The sequence below is a fragment of the Aspergillus luchuensis genome, chromosome 1 (genome assembly GCF_016861625.1).
Source record: "Aspergillus luchuensis IFO 4308 DNA, chromosome 1, nearly complete sequence".
Taxonomy (NCBI): Eukaryota; Fungi; Ascomycota; class Eurotiomycetes; order Eurotiales; family Aspergillaceae; genus Aspergillus; species Aspergillus luchuensis.
This window is the reverse complement of record NC_054849.1, coordinates 3,868,106-3,886,440: the sequence shown is the minus strand read 5'-3', so window position 1 is coordinate 3,886,440 and position 18,335 is coordinate 3,868,106. Positions and strand designations below refer to the sequence as shown.

Genomic DNA, 18,335 nt, shown 5'->3' with positions numbered 1-18,335 from the left:
CTATTAATGCAGTCACCCTACACCGCAATGCCAAACCACAATGCCATGCCCAAAAGCCCATTAACCAGCAACTGGTGAAATCCAGCCCAAAGCGCAACATTGACATACTTCGGTGCGAGCACCGTCCACAGGACACCATCATCGCGCCACCAAAGACATGACGCCATAACGGCGAGAGCACTGACTGCTGCATAGAGTGCTTGGTAGGTACAATACTCCAGAAAGCATTGCACCCTGGAGTCTCGATTCTTTGATGCAGTTGCTTCGCTTAGGAGCCGCAACCCAGCAAGCGACCACCATACCGGACCAAGCCAGTTACTCAGAATGGTCTGTAGCGAGACGAGGATAACATTCAGCATGCTGTCAGTATGCGAGATGCCGTTGTACCCATTCATCATATCTAATGAGGCGAGGGAGTTGCTGCGGCCGCCAGAGAAGAAAGCGCTTTGGGTGAGGAGGAGCGTCGTGAGGGATACTGTGGAGACATTGGTTTGGACTTTGGAGGATGCCGACACTAACATATTACGCAGGGTTAGTAACTCTGAAGCAAGAATAAAAGTTGAGAGAACATACGGAGCCAGTGCAATTGCAGGTCGAAGATTAGGAAGAGAATGAGACTCTTTGGTCGTGCTTGTGCGCGCAGATATACATTGCCGAGCTCAACAATTCCAACAAGAACAGCTAAGAGCAGCAGATATCATTAGCAATAAGCCAACCTCTTACTTGGCAAACAGACCAACCTCTACTAGTCGCCTGGCTCACGGTGGTAGTCCCCGCACGACGGCGGACAAGCAAGACAATGCATAGAGCCAGTAGCCCACTCCACAATGACCAAAGAGCCTGATTTCCAACATCTTCGTTAAAGGTTGACTGGAGCCATGGAGGCAGAAACTCCAAGAGCTCTGGGTTGAAGGTATGTGTCGAGCATATCTTGAAAGTCACCGTCAAGCCGCACACCAAGCACGCACCGAATATTGAGGCGTATCTTCCAACCCCAACGGCGACGCCGATAGCTTCGGATAACGTTCGCACTGCCAGTACATGCGCACCCGCTGCCAGAATCCAGAGCCACACTGGACTGTTATCGAGGAAGCCATGCAGGTATTTGCCGGCTCCCCAAGGGGTTTCCCCAGCTGGATTCAAGCTTTGGCCGACAATGTGAAGAAGAGGCATAAAAATCGCGCCGGCCTTGCTTGTCGCTGTTGGTAACCTAGATATTTGTTAGAAAGATTAATCACGGTAAAGCGGGATAGCATAGCTGGTTAGTCATACCATCTGAGAGCCAAATATACAAACCATGCTAGAGATGTCCAATACCAAAAAAGGTGCTCCCCTTCCACTAGGCGACTAGAGAACATTGTGATGCCATGGAAAAGTACGACGGCTCCGGACATTAGCCGATGAAGATTACTCTGCTCGCTTCTCCGAACGCCCAATGTTGAAAGTAGAGAGATTACCACCAGAACCAAAAGGCTTATGCCTGTGGCCATGCGACGCATGTTGAGATTATTGTGTGCCACGCCAAGAGCTTGCTGGGCGTCAAAGCAGATCTGTTCCAGGTTACTTAAACATCCACGTGTGCTGCTCATGGCCGAATTGACTTACCTCCTGTAGCAAGCGGGCTATATTGTGCATATTGGAATCCTCACTCTGCACTGTCGCAGAGCCTTCGGCATTCAGCCGTTCCCATAGGCACAGAATATGACGAGCTCTATCGGAACCGCAATGGCAGTTACTGTCGCACAGTTCCAGACGCATTGAAGCCCCCAACCTATTCTTCAAGGACAGAAGGTTGACCATCTGTCGCGCATTGCGCATCAAGACTCGCACCTGTTGACTGACTTCCGGGAAAAGTGCGAGCAACTGCTTGATTACGACTCCTACACTTCCAGTGGGGATTGAGAAGCCCAGGAGTGCTCCCAACGTGGGAACAATGTCAACTTGGTCAACAACAGAATAGTAGGTAAACTCTGGATTGTTCGGCAGAGGACTCGTGAATGTGTTGCCGAGAATTTCGAACTTGGGCGAGATGAAGAGCAGCGCAGAAGCAATCTCGGCTGGTGTATCACCCCCGTGGTTGCCGTTGTCCGTCATCCCATGGTCACCAGCTAGGACAAATAGAGTGTTGGCGTGACTGGGCAAATCCACCAATGCTTTGTATATCTGGCGGACCACATCGTCCATTTCAACTTGCTTTGCTCTCACAATCGAGCTGTAGGCTTGGGATCAGCATATTATCATAAATAGTAACATGTATAATAGTAAGGATTAACGTACCTCCCTGCGCCCCCAAAGTGAGCTGCATTATCGAGGCCGAGGTAATGCAGAACCAACCCCTTCCAGTCATCTTTGTCGAGTTCGGATATTAATCCCTTCGTGACGTTGCTATCGACCTCGCTGAAATTCTATGTAAACGGGCATATTGTTAGTTTATAGACCATCAAGACTCCATCGAACGAATGAGAACTCACTGGTAAATAAAACGAGTCCACGGTTTCATACCGGTCCCATATCTCGGGGTACAGCATACACCACATGTCGATGCCATAATAGACCATCTTCTTTTCTGGCGCACTCTCTGTCTTGAAGCGAGACAGCCATGTATCCTCTCCGACGAGCCGCCTCGCATCGGCAGAGTGCATAACATTGAGCCATGCATCGAGGAAGGATTGCCCGCTCCCCTGAGTCATGGCTTTGATACGAGACAGAGTTAGGGTTGGCGGGGCAGCAAGTGCAGTGAATGGAATTGCGGACCCGGATCTTATGAGACTGTACGGTGTCAGAGGAAGAATTGGCGTGATGGGGACCGCATATTACCTCTGTGTAAAGCCGAAGCCCGAGTCCTCTCCGTAGACAAAATCACTATGTATGAATATGATGTTAGCCGGCCTTAGCTCCCACGGCACAGATGACGGGGTAATGGAGGTATCGCACCTGCGTAGCGCATCAATAACCATAAAGACGACTTTGTCAAAGGGCGCAGGTGGCTGAGAATAACGTCCCTCCTCTCCAGCTCCTTGCAACCCAGTCTGCTCAAGATCATCTTCAAATGGCAGCTTCTGAGGAGGACTGAAGTACCCGGCCATGAAAATCACAACGCTCAGAACAATGCCGATGTTCGAAAAAAGTAGTATCATCTTTGCTCGCCTAAGAGGATCCATTTTGCACAGCTAGGTGTGATGTTCTCTCAGGCTCCCTTTTGAGAAAGCAATGTACGTTGGCGCATAGCATCATCACGCGGCCTCAGCTATAGAATTATATTTACATTTGTAGTAGGAGGCGCAAGCTCCGGGCTTTTGAAAAATACTAGTCCTTGGTAATTCTGTGCCGAAGCGCCCGTTTCGTCTCCGATCCTTGTAAGCCCCAAATATGTCTCACTTCGGAACACATGGGAATTTACCTAGTTAGGCAATTGCAAGGTATCACAGCTGTTGTAGTTCAGGCCTACTCCTGTAATATCTGGTGCCTTCCAGCCAGTCATTTAAACTTGCGGGTGTTGGTGAGGAGCTGGCTGCAAGTTAGGGTAAGATAGGTGACGGCGTTGCATTGCATGATGCATCAAGTGACGCGATAAGCACCCGATATTGATTAGTCTACAGTATGTATTTACGGCGTAAGCTGTGTGTCTCGACTGGCAGCAAATCTCATTTTGCAAAAAGAAAGCCATGCAAATATATTACAGCTCTTGCTTTACTTACTGCTAGCAGACTGTGCTCATTGATGCAGTGGATGTCCCGTCCATTGTCTCCTGCGTGTCCTCGAATTTTTACGCGCGAGCGGAAGACTTGCGAGGTTCTATCAAACAGATAGATCATAGCTCCTGGATCATGCCGGCCCCTCATGTTTGGCTTTTTGGGGCTCTCTGGTTTCTGGTGTATTTCCTTGGGCAACGAGTCTACCAATGGAATCGTTTGCGGCACATTGCAGGACCCCCAGGAACTGGGTGGACAAAGTTGTGGTTGGTAAGACAGGCTTGGTCTGGCAGGCTCTGTGACAGCCTCTACAATGCTTGTAGAGAATATGGTGAGAACAGCCTCTTGTCCTGCGAATATCATACACAGACTGATGTCCTTTGCCAGGTCCCCTCGTCCGCATCGGCCCAAAGTGGGTGCTGTGCGGTGATCCCGCTGAGATCCGCCGAATATGGGGGATCAAATCTGGCTATCACCGCTCGGATTGGTACAAGGCTGTTCGTCTGAACAGCGAGGTGAACAACGTCTTGTCGGTCATTGATAACAAGGAGCACCACCGGCTTCGAAGCCACCTCATGCCAGGGTACGGAGGCAAGGGAATCACAAATGAGGAACAGCTAGTCGACGAACAGATCGAAAATCTCATAGCACTAATCAAGCAGCGATATATCTCTACCCAAGCAGCCTTGCGACCATGCGATCTAGCTCGAACGATGCAATATTTGACGCAGGATGTCATCACGGCCGTCGGATTTGGCAAACCAGCGGGCTACTTGGAGGCGAATAGCGACATACATGGGATCCTAGAAACGTCCGAGAATCTCCACAGACCCGTCCATATGGTTACCCTGCTCCCAACTCTCAGAAAAATTTTGGAAAGTCGTCTGCTAAAACCGTTTCATCCCAAGCCCCATGACCGCAGCGGAGTTGGCCGGTTCCTCGGCTATATCAAGGACCTTGTTGACGAGCGATACGATGACTTAAAAACAAATCACACTGATATCCTCCAGTCCTTCGTCAACTCCGGTTTGAGCAGACCCCAAGTCGAGTCCGAAGCTCTTGTGACTGTCTTTGGCGGAACAGACACCACGTCTACTGCCCTAAGGAATATTATTTTCTACCTGTCGACCAACCCTCGAGCATACCGCGCGCTTCAATCTGAGATTGACGGTGCTGTAGAAACCGTCACCAGCCCGGTGATCAGAGACGCCGAGGCCAAAGCCCTTCCCTACCTCCAGGCATGCATCAAAGAAGGGTTACGGATATTCCCACCCAGTATGGGTCTTATGGGTAAGGTGTGTCCGCGCGATGATACTATCTGTGGCTTTAGGGTCCCTGCAAACACCCAAGTTGCTTGGTCGGCGCTTGCCATTATGAGGAATAGAGACATTTTTGGAGATGATGCAGATGTATATGAGCCGCAACGCTGGATTGACGCACCAGTGGAAAAGAAAAAGGACATGGATGCCTCGTACGGACTGGTATTTGCGACTGGAACAAGGTGGGAGTGCTTGGGGAAGCGGCTTGCGTACATAGAGCTGGGAAAGACGATTTTTGAGGTAGGTGCCATCTCCTAGATACTCCGATTCCTCGCACTAATTGAATATTTTAACAGCTCTTTCGGCGGTTTGATTTTGCCATGGTCGATCCAGTTGAGCCTTTTCGATGGGCTAACCATGGGCTGACAGCGCATTTCGGTATGAAAGTGAGGATTACGTGGCGGGGGGCACAGGAAGAAGTGGGAGTGTCTGGACCGTAGAATGATACAAGTAGCAAGATTTTTACCCTAAGATGATTGGGAATGTCCTATTTGGGATTAAACCATACATGTTATTAGTATACTGCTTTCATTGTAAACACAGCCAGGTCAGGTGACAGGACCGGGGGGTGTAATCCCTCTTTATAAGACGTCCTCTCCTCCATCTGCTTTCCCCTCCTCCCTTGAATTCCCCATCTGGTGGTAATTTTCCTCTCCACTTCTCCCTGACAATGTCCAAGGCTCGAGGACTTGCTAGAGTCTCCTCAACGCCAAATACCCGCACTGATGCGACTGGCAGCAGCACTCTTGACAATGCCACTCCCGCGCCCGCACCCTCCCCATCCAGGGAGCCTGGGGCGCGTCTCACCACCACCACAATTGCGTGGACTATGATGTCGCTTTGTTTGTCTGTGCTCCTCTCCGCTCTTGACTTAACAATTGTTACTCCTGCAATTCCTGCTATAGTTGGCACGTTCAAATCTTCGGCCAGCTATATTTGGGTGGGAAGTGCTTACACCCTGGCCTACGCAGCCATTACGCCAGTATGGGGCTCGGTCTCCGACATCTGGGGCCGAAAACCCATTATGCTCATTGCAGTCGCCGTTTTTCTCGTCGGCAGTCTTGTCTGTGCCCTTGCACCGCATATGGATGCTCTGATCGCGGGACGGGCGATTCAGGGATTAGGCGGCTCCGGAATGGGGATTATGGTCAATATTGTTGTCAGTGATATGTTTTCACTACGAGATCGGGGGTTGTACCTCGCAATCACTTCGCTCGTTTGGGCAGTTGGCAGTGCCATAGGGCCTGTTCTGGGTGGCGTTTTTACGTCGAGGCTCACCTGGAGATGGTGTTTTTGGATTAACTGTAAGACATTATCATCTAACCTGATAGCCCTTAGCTTACATTCTCGACTGTATAGTACCAGTCGGTGCCGTCTCCTTCCTGGTCTTGCTCTTCTTTATGAGGGTTCCGAGCCCTCGAACACCCATTGCCGCCGGCCTGAAAGTCATTGACTGGACAGGCAGTCTTTTGATCATAGGCGGCTCTTTAATGGTCCTCCTTGCCCTCGACTTTGGCGACGTCGTCTACTCCTGGTCTTCTGCAACCGTCATTTGTCTATTGGTTTTCGGAACGGCAGTGATGGCGCTGTTCGTGGTCAACGAATGGAAGTTTGCCAAGAACCCAATTATTCCAGTTTGGCTGTTCACCTCGCCGACCAAGATAGCGCCTTACGTTGTCTTCGCGTGTAATTCATACGTGTTTATTGGACAAGCATATTACCTGCCGTTATATGCGCAGTCCGTCCTGGCCGCAAGCGCGCTAAGATCAGGCCTCTACCTTCTACCACTAATTGTCTCATGTTCCCTGGCTGCGGCCGCAGCCGGGATCTTCATGCAGCAAACCGGGAAATATCTCCCGGTGATGTATATTGCCCAGGGCTTTTTGGTCCTCGGCTCCGGCCTACTAATTAGTCTTGATTTTGAAGCTAATATCACCAAACTAGTCATCTTCCAGATCCTAGTCGGTATCGGTGTAGGCATGAACATTGAAGCGCCGATTCTTGCTGCTCAGGCGGCAACCAGTATCCGGGATACAGCAGCTGTCACTGCGACAATGGGGTTTGTCCGGTCTCTCTCTACGGCTATTTCGGTTGTTGTCGGGGGTGTTGTGTTTCAGAATGAGATGAATGCGAAAAACGAGGACTTAGCAAGCCAGCTGGGTTCCAACTCTACTTTGGCCAGCGAATTCAACGGCGACAATGCCGCTTCCAGTGTGGAGGAGATTAGCACTCTCGGACTAGATGCAGCTCAAGAGGCCTTGGTTAGGAAGACCTACTTTGAGGCGTTGAGAATGGTGTGGGTCATGGTAGGTCATTGCGATATATCAACACGTCGCATTGCTCTCTTTCAAAACCTTCAGTGCATCTGTGCTAATGTTATTCCCTGTGTGCTATTAGTATGTGGCCTTTGCTGGACTGGCTACCGTCCTTAATTTGTTCGTGCGAGCGCATAAGCTTCGGACTGAGAATGAGGGCGCCGTGCTGGGGGCCGACCGGTCAAGGCAGCAGGGGGGCCCTGCTGCTGGGGCCGCCGAATTGGAGTTGCGGAATGAGCGAGAGGATTAACGTTGGCTGTGGTGTTGACATACAAACCCAAGGGTAACTGGGTCGAAGTCCTCGATTGCAGCTACGCAGGCATTCTACGTAGCCTAACCTGGGATTGGTTACGTCCTCCTCATGCAGCTGCAGTCATTACAGGTTTCTTATGGCCTTGTGGACCAGATCCAATGCATGTAAGGCATATGTGGTAGATTTAGACTTGATTGTCTTATAGATTTGTATGCGAGATGCTTGAAAAAGTAAACGAAAGGACAAAGGTGTGCTCTTATGAATCAAGTCCGCAGGCTTCTTATCTCCGATGAATAAGCTGGCATCCTTCTAACCAGTCTAAAACAACATTCTCCTTAAAGTGTGGCATAATGTGTCGGAAGCCCAGCAGGAGCACATGATGAATCTAATAGCGCGCATGGGACCGATGCTAGTGAGCATCCAGGAACACAGAACATCATGTTATTGGCGGAGAAGCCTACAGACAGCTTCCGTGTGAACAGCTAGGTCTACAGAATGGTGTCATCTACATGGAATGTCTTATTATTTAGTAGAAGTACAGTACTAGCAATCCATCAGTGGTTGATGGTAGAAAGGCACTGCTGTTCAAACTATATACTGAAGGCCTTAAATCGGAACAGTTTCAGTAGTGACCGACACGCTATACATAGTATATACAGTCTATAGAGTTAGTGGTTAACTATTAGACTTACCTCACAAGCATGAATTACCGTGATATTGCCCTGAAAGTCAGTCGACTTTTTGGCGAAAGATAGACGGGTTATATACTAAATTGGGCGGCATACGGCGGTTAATAGCGGCTATCGGGCAAGTAGGCGGAAGGCATGAGGCGGCAGGTGACTGACTTAGTCCTAAGGCTAGTTTTATAGTTATAAAAGCAGCAAGAACAACACGGGCGCGATCCTCGACCACTAAGAGCAGTGTCGTCATAGTACAGGCGGTGGAACGCGGCAGACCGACAGTTCAATAAAAGGCAACTGTTTCTGGCACCCCCGCTCACCACATGGCTGGCATCGAATAGTTAACTAGTTATTAGTTGTTACCTGTTGACTACTAGTACTCTTTGCATCTCACCCTACCCTCCCAGATCTCAGGAACCAGAGCCAGTCTTGCCTTGCTGCCTCCTCTCCTCTCCATGATCATTTCGTTCCTTCTCCGCTGTCATGATTCCATCTGGGCCTTTCTCCATGCCACTATCCTCAACATCCCTCCATCCCGACTCTATATCTTCCCTACCTTGGCTGGTTCGGTCTGGTTCCTGACTCTGGCGTCCCTGCTTCTGACATGGCTGGCTCGTGGAATGCCCGTCTATCCGGGCCAAAGTAATCCTGATGTCGCGTGGGTGTTTCCTCTATCTCAATTATACATTACATACTTAAATGATATTAATGTGGAGGATAGCTTCATCTCCGACATTGCCTCCTTCGAACTAAAACCCCTCTTCCTCATAGGTGCCTCTATGACCGCCGTAGGGTTCGTTTTCACGGTAGCTGCTGTGCACGTCATGCGCTACGAGCCCGGTTTCGCCTTGGTGAAGTGTCCAGTTATCTCTGAAGAGACTTCGAACCACCAGGGGAACAATAATACCTACACCCATTCTAGCGACCACAGCCACCGAAACGCCTATAACCACATAACCGGAGGCGGACATAGTGAGGAAGAAGAAGAAGAAGAAGAAGAAGAAGAAGAAGAAGAAGAAGACCAAGAAACAACCCGCACTCTCAAAGTCATCTCCCTGCTATCAATCCTCGCAGCCGGAACAGCCAGCACAGCGCTCATCCTCCTCGGGGTAATGGATACATTCCGCTATAAATTTGCCCATCACATCTTCCTTCGCATCTGCTTCGGATGTCTTGCTATACAGTCGGCCGGCACCGCGATTGTTTACTCAACGGAGGTCCTGAGTTTCGTGTCGTATCTGTACCATTGGGGGGTATGGGGTAACGATTGGGGGAGAAAGAGGAGTAATCGAGTTAGGATATTGTATGTGCACAATATCCCTTCTATTCTTCTGCACTACATCGCCAGATACACACATCGTTTCTAACATGCCGGGAATATATAGCGCATCCCTCTCCACCATCCTCATCCTAATACAACTCTTCCTCGGCGTGGCCTTTATCTCCCTCACCATTCCTGAGGACGCAAATGACTACAGAACGGCTGGTATCCTCGAGTGGATCATTGCGTTCCTGGGAACGATCTATCTGTGGCTCTTCTGTGGGTTCTTTGATCGGTAGGACTCCCCCATAAACATCATATTATCATCATCAATACTGACCGCCAGCAGAACCTCCTTCGAAGGCTACGTCCCCAGCATATTATATAACGCGACACCCCACGGCAAATTCCTCGGCCGTCCCGCATTACCAGGGGTAGGAGTAGCCGAAGCTGAGTCTTCGTATAACCCTGCTGATGATACTTTGGATGTGGATCCTGAGCGGGCGCCGTTGCTTCCTCAGTCTCACTATCAATCTGAGGGAGGGCCTGGGACGAGGTATACGTAATAAAGGTTATGACAGTTATGTTTAGATACGATATACTATGATGTGATGCTCATTGTAAGGCGTGGCGTTTGGATAGTGTGTGTATGTGTGTATATAATTTTCATGTTCAGCTGTATATATAACTTGTATGAAGAGAACTCGATGGTTTATTATGAGATCGTGGCTATACTAATACACTAATACTAATGCATGAAAAGTAAGATACCGACCAAGACATACCATATAATCATGATATTCACTTTTCGTTTTAATGATACTCGCTCGTGTCGACATGACAAAAACCCATCTAATCACATAATAACATGCTAAAGATACGTACATTGACAATACACCACCCCCATATATACTTCAAGTAAAGGGGGGGTGGGTGTGTCGACCGTCTCATACAATCTATTTGGACTTTACAGAAGTTGTGGTTGTGGCTGTGACTGAGTACATTCTGGGGCCACATATCGCCATAAGAATTGAAAGAAAGGGGACCATCTCACAGAGTCTGACCACCTTGGTTAACGAGTTGCCACATGTTGGCCTTGTTCAGGAACGCAGTCGAGTTGAGCCCGGGAAGGGGCTCCATGACCGCAGGTTCACGGTTTCGGAGCTTCTCCATGGTAGAGTTGTACTGGATTAGAGGTTAGTTTGAGCTCTTTAGTAGGGATGCAGGCGGGATAAGAGCCTACCTTGAACGCAAAGTTTAATACCAAGGCAACGGCCAGACCCACGCAGACCACGATCGGACCAAACATGTTATCCAGGTCCTTTCCGCTCCGTTGGCGGATCAGGCGGGCGCGCTTCTCGTGCATGTACCATCCCCAGGCGGCAGCGAAGATGGCGAAGCAGGTGTAGACAATAGATAGGGCGCGAGCAATGTCATTGTGCTTGCCAGCTGCGTTGTACAAGCCCAAAGATAGCGAAGAAAGCAGGATGCTAATGTGGAGCCACTTGATAAAGGTACGCTGGTTGGCGAGCCAGACCTTGGTCTCGACACGGACTGGCCCCGAGTCCTTGATCCATGTGCCCGGCTCACGGACACCGGGGGGCAAGACTACATTGTCTGCAGGTGCGCGGTTTTGACGGGAAATAGTGAAGGAGGGGAAGAGAGAAGCCAGGCGCTTCATGGTGACTGGCTGTTCCGCCTCTGCGGCGGACTGTTCGGCAGGCTCCTGACGCTCAGGGGTCGGTTGTGACATTGTTGGGGCAGACGGACGAGGGATCGGCTGTACAATTTGGGAGGATTGGCGGCGACGTGAAGGCCCTGTCTCGGTGAACATCTGGACGGGGGACCCGACAATGTGTCGAGTTGACGGTGTCTTGCCTCCCAAGAAGCTCCCGACAGCCATATCGTCTTCGGCACGCTTCGCCAGACGCTCCTGTTCTTCGTGGAAAGCCGTCTCAGGGTCCCGCCTGATATCACTTTCCAACTCACCGAGCCAGAAGGGGAAGCTGTTGACATAGTCTTCGAACAACTGGGCCACGCCATGTACGAATTTGGAGAACCGCGGGGCTTCCTTCACGAGATGGGACACCATCAAGTCCTTGACCCATTCCGCGCTACGTGCCACATCCCCTCTGATTTTGATCTCCAGCAGGCCATGGGGAAAACGAGCGATTTCGCCGGTTCTGATGGACTGGAAGGGATATTCCATGCCAGCATCGTCAATGTCCCTCCGGTGCCATTCATGTGCGTCACGGCACGGGCGCAGCTCGTCCAGCGCATCTTCCCGGATGAGTGCCAGGTTCGTATCAAGAGAAATACGGATTCGGTCATCTCCAGGGATCTGAAAGGCAGTGCGGGTGTAGTTGGCGCGGAGCATGGGCTGCAGGTTGTGCTCCTTGATGAAGGATTGGAGCTCATCGACATCCTTCTTGAAAGCTTCCGCTTGTTCGGAGTCTCCGTTGCCCATGTTCTCCATGCGATGCACCTTCTTATCGAAACGGTACTCTCCGTCCAGGAACTCCTTGACATGCTTCTGCTTGAGCTGCACCTTGACCTCTCGGCTGCGGTCATCATCGGTGACCACCTTCTTCTCCAGGAAGATGGCGGGCTTATCCCGTAAGTTGCCGGTCCAGCGCAGCCGCAGCGAGCCCGCTTCAGGGGCACGAGCCACCTTCTGAGTGTAAAGGTCGAATTGCGGGTTGTCGAAGTAGAGGGAGGTAATCGTGGGGTCATCGGGGATGGTGTTGAGATCCTTGGAAGTGCCAGGGTTGTAGATAAGGACAGGCAGTTGTCGGAGGATGTAGGTCTTCACCTCCAGGATGTTGTCTGCATGAACCCAAAACTTGAACGAGGAGTAGACATCCTGACCGACACGAGGCTCGACGGGGTCCTTGGCTTCGATTATACCTTGGCTGAGGATCTCGCGGGCGAAGGAATACATCACGGACAACCGACGGACCAAAGGGGAGTAATCCTCCGAGTTGAAGGGAAGTTGCGAAAGACGCACTTGCAGCAGAGGCTTGACACGGTAGCGGGTACCACGCTTGCGATCATGCTTCTTTGCAGCTTTGAGGAAGCCGGTAAAGTTGATACGGCTGTACTTCTCGAGCTCTGTCACCTCCTTTGTGATATTGTCCAGTTCCTGCAGGACATCGGAAGCAACACGCTTCTTCTCCTCTCCATCCACCACGGTAGGTGCATCATCCTCGGGTGAGGTCGTCAACGGGCGCAAGCGGGCTTCGCAGGTAGTGGTACGCTCTCGCAACTGCTGGAGGGTCTCCATCTGGAAAGCATTGACCTTATCGAGCTGGACGTTGATGAGCTCTTGGACGAAGGCTTCTTCATCCTGCTCGGTCCATGGGTTGCTTTCGGAGTCACTGCCATCACCAGTGACATCATGCTCTCGGAGCAAGACCTTTAGCTTATTGTAGTCGATGTATTTGCCCGCCCAGGGGGCATAGATAGAGTTGCGTAGAGTCTTCCCGAAACGCATGACTGTGATGGGCAAGTACGCACGCGACAGTTGAGAAGATCCGAGGCGGGGAAGAGAGAGAGATGGACTCCGGGAGAGACTAGAGATGTAAGGAATGCCGTCCTAGCGGAGACGATTCCGGGAACCACGGAGGGCGATCGATGCAAGGGGGGATAAGCAATTAGCTATATGCACCGTATTTTTGTTATCGGGGTCGAGAAGAAATTTTTCATGAAGGAAGAGGAGAAAGAGAAAAAGAAAAGAAGAAAGTGGCGAGGGGATCAAGCAGCAACAGCATCATGACTAGCAAAGAGGACTAGATAGCGACTACTTTAGCAGCTTCAAGCCAGAAGGACTGCCATCGCCGTATCCTCGCACGTGCTCCCGTCATGTCTTCCTTATGACACTCTGATTGGTTAATTGAGTTCAAGCTATCCCCAGCCAGTTGAAAGCTAGTATCATCTTGATATTGTGGTATCAGTAATACCATTACCATACTAAGCCTCGGCCCCATCACTAATCTCCGGCCTCCATCCTGATGTTATTCGCATCCTTTCTGTTGCCTGTCTTTCGCTGACACCTTATAGGCTCAGCTATAGGCATTCCGTGCCTGACACAAATTCCCTTTTCCCCCACAGGCTCCTGGTAAATGGATCCACCATCGATTACAATGTCCGCCTCGTTGGCCCCGTCCCTCCATGACGTCCTGGCAGACTTACACAACCGTCCATATCCCCATGTCCCCAATCCGCCGTCGTGTAAGAAACGTGCCTCTGTCGCCTTGATCCTCCGTGTCCGTCCCACATACCACCATTGGCCCGATGCCTCGTCTGTTTCACTTCCAGATGTCTCTGCCTCCGTTCCGCAACGGCTGCAGACGTTCTTCGCCCAGGACTGGGTTCAGAATGGAGAACCGGAAGCTCTCTTTATCAAACGAGCGTCGCGCGTAGGCGATCGCTGGACTGGCCATGTCGCCCTGCCAGGAGGGAAACGGGATCCAGAAGATGTCGACGATAAAGCAGCCGCGGTTCGAGAAGCTCTGGAAGAGATTGGACTGGACTTGTCAACGAGTGACTGTATCCATGTGGGAAATTTACCAGAGAGAGTAGTAACTTCAAGTTGGGGAACAGTACCGTGCGTGTCTTCCGCCGTCTCCTTATTGTCGCTTCAAGAAAGCATGACACTGACTATATCCTTTCTAGATTGATGGTTTTATGTCCATATGTCTTTTTGTTAACGTCCAGTGACTCTCCCACCCTCCGATTGCAGCCTACGGAAGTCGCTTCGACACATTGGGTACCCCTCAGAGCCTTGCTTTCTTCATCCCTAAGAACGGTGGAACATGTGGACATGACTCAGAGGTTGGCGAATATGGGCGGAATTCTGGCCCGCCTTGCATATCGCTCCATGATGGGCTACATGCAGTTTTCTGCCATCCGGCTGGCTCCAACTGAAAGCCTACAGTGCAACTCGACCCCGGGCTATCTTCCAGAAGGCAACCAACTGTCCACATCTCTGTTTCAGCGATGGAAAGCGTGGTGCATGGGCAGTCAAACGCACTTCAGCAACCAAGACCGGCCACTCCTTCTCTGGGGCTTGACACTGGGTATCATGGCTGATTTTCTAGATATGCTTCCACCTCATACCGCTGTACAGTTATGGAAATATCCCAATTTCACAGCACTAGATTTGCGATTCATCATAAATGTTCTGACATATCGTCTGCGCAAGCACAACCGAAGCCAGGTCCGGTCGGGTGCCCGGCCCAGCAACACGGCGGTGGATAGCCAGACCGCCGCACTGCCGGTCACGAAGACCACAGCGACCAATGGGAATGCAGAACACAACCAAGTCGGCATCGGAGGGCTTGGAGTAGGTAGATATTTTGGGTCGTCTGATACGGATCCTAGCGGCAGTGCATATGCAGTGGGTATCATGCTCCGGGGCTACTATGAACGGGTGCGGATTGGCATCTACATCATTGTGGCCTGGAGGATCGCACTGGGCTCTACAGCCGCCATCTATGCATGGAAGCTGCTTCGTCGGTTAAAGTAGATATCAAATATGCCCATGGTTCAAGTCTTATATATAATCTCTGTGAGTAACAATGTTGATGACGACGCACCTTCACATTATATATTTCAAAGTGTCAAAGCAGATCCCATCTGCGGCGAATATTTATCTATTGCCCGGTTGTCGATTAGATAAGAAGTTGATTGGGACTGCGTATGGTACGGTTTGGTTAGGGACTGGGGTAAATTACACAAACAGGGCAAGCGGTAAGGAAAAAGCAGCTAAGCTTGAGAGCTCGAGTCGAGATCAACTTCTAGTGCTGAATCTTAGTAGTCATGTTTATTGTTCCCATTATCTATTCTCCCCTTCCGCCGCCCGTCCTGATCCACTTCACTTACCCTCAGCACCACCGCCTCAACTGATAACCTCGGTGCTGCCAATCCTTTGCGCCAGGAGCTATTATGGCAGCTACACAAAAGCTATACCCCCGCGCGACCGTCAAACGCGTCGTCAAGGCGCACTCCAACCGCAACGTGAGCAAGAATGCCGATATTCTGGTAAGCTGCGACCCTGAAACCCTTGTTAATTACTATCATGTTCACTCAGAAACTGACGTGTTTGTCTTTACTGTATAGATCTTCCTGGATTACATGCTGTTTATGCAAGAGTGAGTCGACGTCATTGTTTACGGGTTACAATCACCTGGGGATTGCTTGGGCGGAGTAATATGAAGCTAGTTGCTGACGTCTGCTTGTCTTTGCAGACTGATGCGGGAATCCTCAATTCAATCGCGCAAAGCGGGCGAAAAGAACATCTCCCCCAACAGTGTTCGAAAGGTGACTGAGGTATGTTTGCTTTGTTGGATCACAAGGATAGCCTGTTATCATCTAGGCTGACTATGGATTTCCGGCGATTTAGAGAACCCTTCGGAAGTTTAAAGGATAAGCTTGTGCACCGTGTGCCGGTTCGGCCTTCTTCTCCGGGCTCCTGGAGAGCATGTATGATGTCGCAATGGCCTTGTAGTGACGGGATTATACTATAACGAGATGGCGTTGGACTTGGGGAGGAATATCCGTAGGCGGTTAACTTTCGCTCTGGGGTTTATTTTCTTTTGCGCACCATGCCTCCCCCACGGGACAATGACCGATGGGACTTGGTCAGACGATGATGGGAGGTGTGCGCGGCGTTACTTAGGAGTTGTTTGTGATGATACCCAACGATCATGTTGATCTAAAGCAGCAGGGATTCCCCCTGTTGAATATCAAATCTGTAATGCGTCTGAGACGCTCCTCCAACCACAGTTTCTTTTGTAGGCCATTGAGTTCACAATAAGCTGCGCGATCGTCCGAGCGTCGTTTTGGGGGCAAAAGTTGTTGGGCTGGCGGCGAACACCACGCGACAAAGCAAAGGCGGCGCTGCGGTTCGGAAGCCTTCCACCCGCATCTTCGTCGTCTTTCGCTGTGTCTCTCGCTCTGTCACTTCTGCCGCCTTGGCTTCCTTTCCTCTTCTCTCTCTTCTCTCTTCCTACTCTTCTCCAGTTACTTTCCCTCAACCTGCGCAAATACCCTTCTTCCTTTCCTCCTCTCCTCTTTATTTCTACTTTACCCTTTTTCTTTGTCCTACTACCCCCCTTCTCTACCAAACAACTAGACTCCCTCCCAGCGTCTAGCATCTCACAACTCAGCTACAATGGCCGCCGCCGCTGTCAACACCAACCCTCCTGCACAGTCCGAGACCTCAGAGAAGCACAAGCCGAACCATGCTTCTAGCCCTTCGATCGCTTCCAAGGCAGAGGTCAACGGTTCCGATAACCATGAGCATCAACACTTCAAAGAACTTCAGAAGTGAGTCATCCGAGAAAATCAGCCTCGGCGCTTCCCACCATTTGACCGGGGAAAGGAGACCAAGTTAGATAGGATGCTAATCACAGTGCTATAGGAGTCTGCGCAATGCTATGAAGAAGCTGGTTCGTTCACCTGACTCAATTTTAGGTCCCTGTACACCGCTCACATTTGCCCCATCCAGAATGCGACCGCTAAGGTTGACGCCATCATCGCCGAAAACCCTGGGAAGTCATTGGACGAGCTCGTCGCGGAGAAGAAGATCAACGTCGATCAGAAGGCTCAGGCCCTGAAGAAGCCTTCCCTCCAGGCCGCTGTTGCTCAGATCGAGGAACAGATTGCCCAGTTCAAGAGCTTCGCTGCCTATTACGAGGAACGGTTGGTCAGCCAGAAGGCTGAGCTGGAGCAGGCCCACAAGGAGCAGCTTGAAGCTGTTCAGAAGCAGGCCACCGAAGCTGCTAGCGGTGTGAGAGAGACGGAGCTCAGACAGAAGCTGCTTAACTTGAGCAAGTTCCTCTGTGCGGCTGCGCGGGTTAGAAACTCTGGAGACGAGACCTCGAATGAGAGCCGTGCCTTTGAGGGTGTCCTTTACCAGATCTACGGCGGTACTCAGGATGCTGTCTCTTCCATGCTTAAGATCATCGAGGGCGTGGACGAGAAGGTGGTTGGCGTTGACAGCACTCTCCTCGATGTCACCTGTGAGCACTGCCGTCATCCCATGTATTTTGTTTTGCCTGTTGCTAACGATAATCTGTTGATCAGACGGAAGAGTAAAGCAGGCCGCTGCTGAGCTTGCTGGACCAACTGACGAGACCACCACCGCCACCACCGAGGCCGCTCCTCAGTCGGACCCTACTCTTGCCAACGCCGGTTACACCGAGCTCCAGGATTCTTCTTACAACACCGACGCTACTGCTACCGTTGCTAACGAGTCCGCTACTGCCGCCGAGCCTGAGGCGGAGCAGGTCCAGCCGCCTGCTCAGACTCTCGTTGGCGAGGGTGGTAACGCAGTCGCGGAGGCCAACTGGGATGCCAATGCTTCTGGTGTCTCCTCGGCCAACACCGAAGGCTGGGTAGAAGTCCCCCGGGACCCCGCCGAGACCGATACTGGCCTGGAGGCCACACCTGCAGCGGCGCAAGCTGAGGTGAAGACCAGCCCGGCTGCCGAGCAGGGCACCGAGAATGTTACTGTGCCGAAGGACGGCTTCGAGCAGGTACACCACCACCAGAGACAGCCTAGTGTTCGCGGACGTGGTCGTGGCGGACATGGCCGTGGACGTGGTGATGGTTTCCGGGGACGCGGACGCGGCGAGTTCCGTGGCCACGGTCGTGGTCGGGGCCGTGGTGGTCGGGGCCGTGGCGGAGCCAACGCCAATGGCAATGGCGCTCCCAGTGCCGCTCCTGCTGGAAACCAGTAAGCCAGTGCAGCTCGGAACAGGATCGATCCGTCGCCTGGCTTGTGGGTTGTGCTCCTCTGTGAGAAGTACAT

At 51.3% G+C, this 18,335-nt stretch overlaps 8 protein-coding genes across 8 annotated transcripts; 6 read left to right on the top strand and 2 right to left on the bottom strand.

Annotated features, from left to right (window-relative positions):
• Positions 1 to 17: 17 nt before the first annotated feature.
• On the bottom strand, positions 18 to 3,161 carry AKAW2_11310S (uncharacterized protein; the record flags this gene model as incomplete). Its single annotated transcript, XM_041683781.1, has 9 exons — positions 18 to 514; positions 574 to 681; positions 741 to 1,210; positions 1,273 to 1,550; positions 1,606 to 2,212; positions 2,278 to 2,405; positions 2,472 to 2,769; positions 2,818 to 2,862; positions 2,935 to 3,161. The coding sequence occupies 9 exons, from the start codon at positions 3,159 to 3,161 to the stop codon at positions 18 to 20; spliced, it is 2,658 nt and encodes an 885-aa protein (XP_041538030.1).
• A 666-nt stretch (positions 3,162 to 3,827) lies between these two features.
• Positions 3,828 to 5,451, top strand: AKAW2_11309A (cytochrome P450; the record flags this gene model as incomplete). Its single annotated transcript, XM_041683779.1, has 3 exons — positions 3,828 to 4,023; positions 4,080 to 5,251; positions 5,308 to 5,451. The coding sequence occupies 3 exons, from the start codon at positions 3,828 to 3,830 to the stop codon at positions 5,449 to 5,451; spliced, it is 1,512 nt and encodes a 503-aa protein (XP_041538029.1).
• A 230-nt stretch (positions 5,452 to 5,681) lies between these two features.
• AKAW2_11308A (MDR family MFS transporter) lies at positions 5,682 to 7,576 on the top strand (the record flags this gene model as incomplete). The annotated part of the gene is made up of 3 exons (XM_041683778.1): positions 5,682 to 6,315; positions 6,371 to 7,317; positions 7,409 to 7,576. 3 exons carry the CDS (start codon positions 5,682 to 5,684, stop codon positions 7,574 to 7,576), a joined length of 1,749 nt encoding a protein of 582 aa, XP_041538028.1.
• A 1,138-nt stretch (positions 7,577 to 8,714) lies between these two features.
• On the top strand, positions 8,715 to 10,086 carry AKAW2_11307A (uncharacterized protein; the record flags this gene model as incomplete). Its single annotated transcript, XM_041683777.1, has 4 exons — positions 8,715 to 8,917; positions 8,981 to 9,562; positions 9,645 to 9,815; positions 9,870 to 10,086. 4 exons carry the CDS (start codon positions 8,715 to 8,717, stop codon positions 10,084 to 10,086), a joined length of 1,173 nt encoding a protein of 390 aa, XP_041538027.1.
• A 484-nt stretch (positions 10,087 to 10,570) lies between these two features.
• On the bottom strand, positions 10,571 to 13,013 carry VTC2 (SPX domain protein; the record flags this gene model as incomplete). The annotated part of the gene is made up of 2 exons (XM_041683776.1): positions 10,571 to 10,705; positions 10,764 to 13,013. 2 exons carry the CDS (start codon positions 13,011 to 13,013, stop codon positions 10,571 to 10,573), a joined length of 2,385 nt encoding a protein of 794 aa, XP_041538026.1.
• A 628-nt stretch (positions 13,014 to 13,641) lies between these two features.
• AKAW2_11305A (NUDIX hydrolase) lies at positions 13,642 to 15,047 on the top strand (the record flags this gene model as incomplete). The annotated part of the gene is made up of 2 exons (XM_041683775.1): positions 13,642 to 14,126; positions 14,195 to 15,047. The coding sequence occupies 2 exons, from the start codon at positions 13,642 to 13,644 to the stop codon at positions 15,045 to 15,047; spliced, it is 1,338 nt and encodes a 445-aa protein (XP_041538025.1).
• A 419-nt stretch (positions 15,048 to 15,466) lies between these two features.
• Positions 15,467 to 15,950, top strand: AKAW2_11304A (uncharacterized protein; the record flags this gene model as incomplete). Its single annotated transcript, XM_041683774.1, has 4 exons — positions 15,467 to 15,562; positions 15,641 to 15,672; positions 15,769 to 15,850; positions 15,924 to 15,950. The coding sequence occupies 4 exons, from the start codon at positions 15,467 to 15,469 to the stop codon at positions 15,948 to 15,950; spliced, it is 237 nt and encodes a 78-aa protein (XP_041538024.1).
• A 744-nt stretch (positions 15,951 to 16,694) lies between these two features.
• Positions 16,695 to 18,264, top strand: AKAW2_11303A (uncharacterized protein; the record flags this gene model as incomplete). The annotated part of the gene is made up of 4 exons (XM_041683773.1): positions 16,695 to 16,849; positions 16,944 to 16,971; positions 17,031 to 17,544; positions 17,609 to 18,264. 4 exons carry the CDS (start codon positions 16,695 to 16,697, stop codon positions 18,262 to 18,264), a joined length of 1,353 nt encoding a protein of 450 aa, XP_041538023.1.
• Between the last annotated feature and the right edge of the window lie 71 nt (positions 18,265 to 18,335).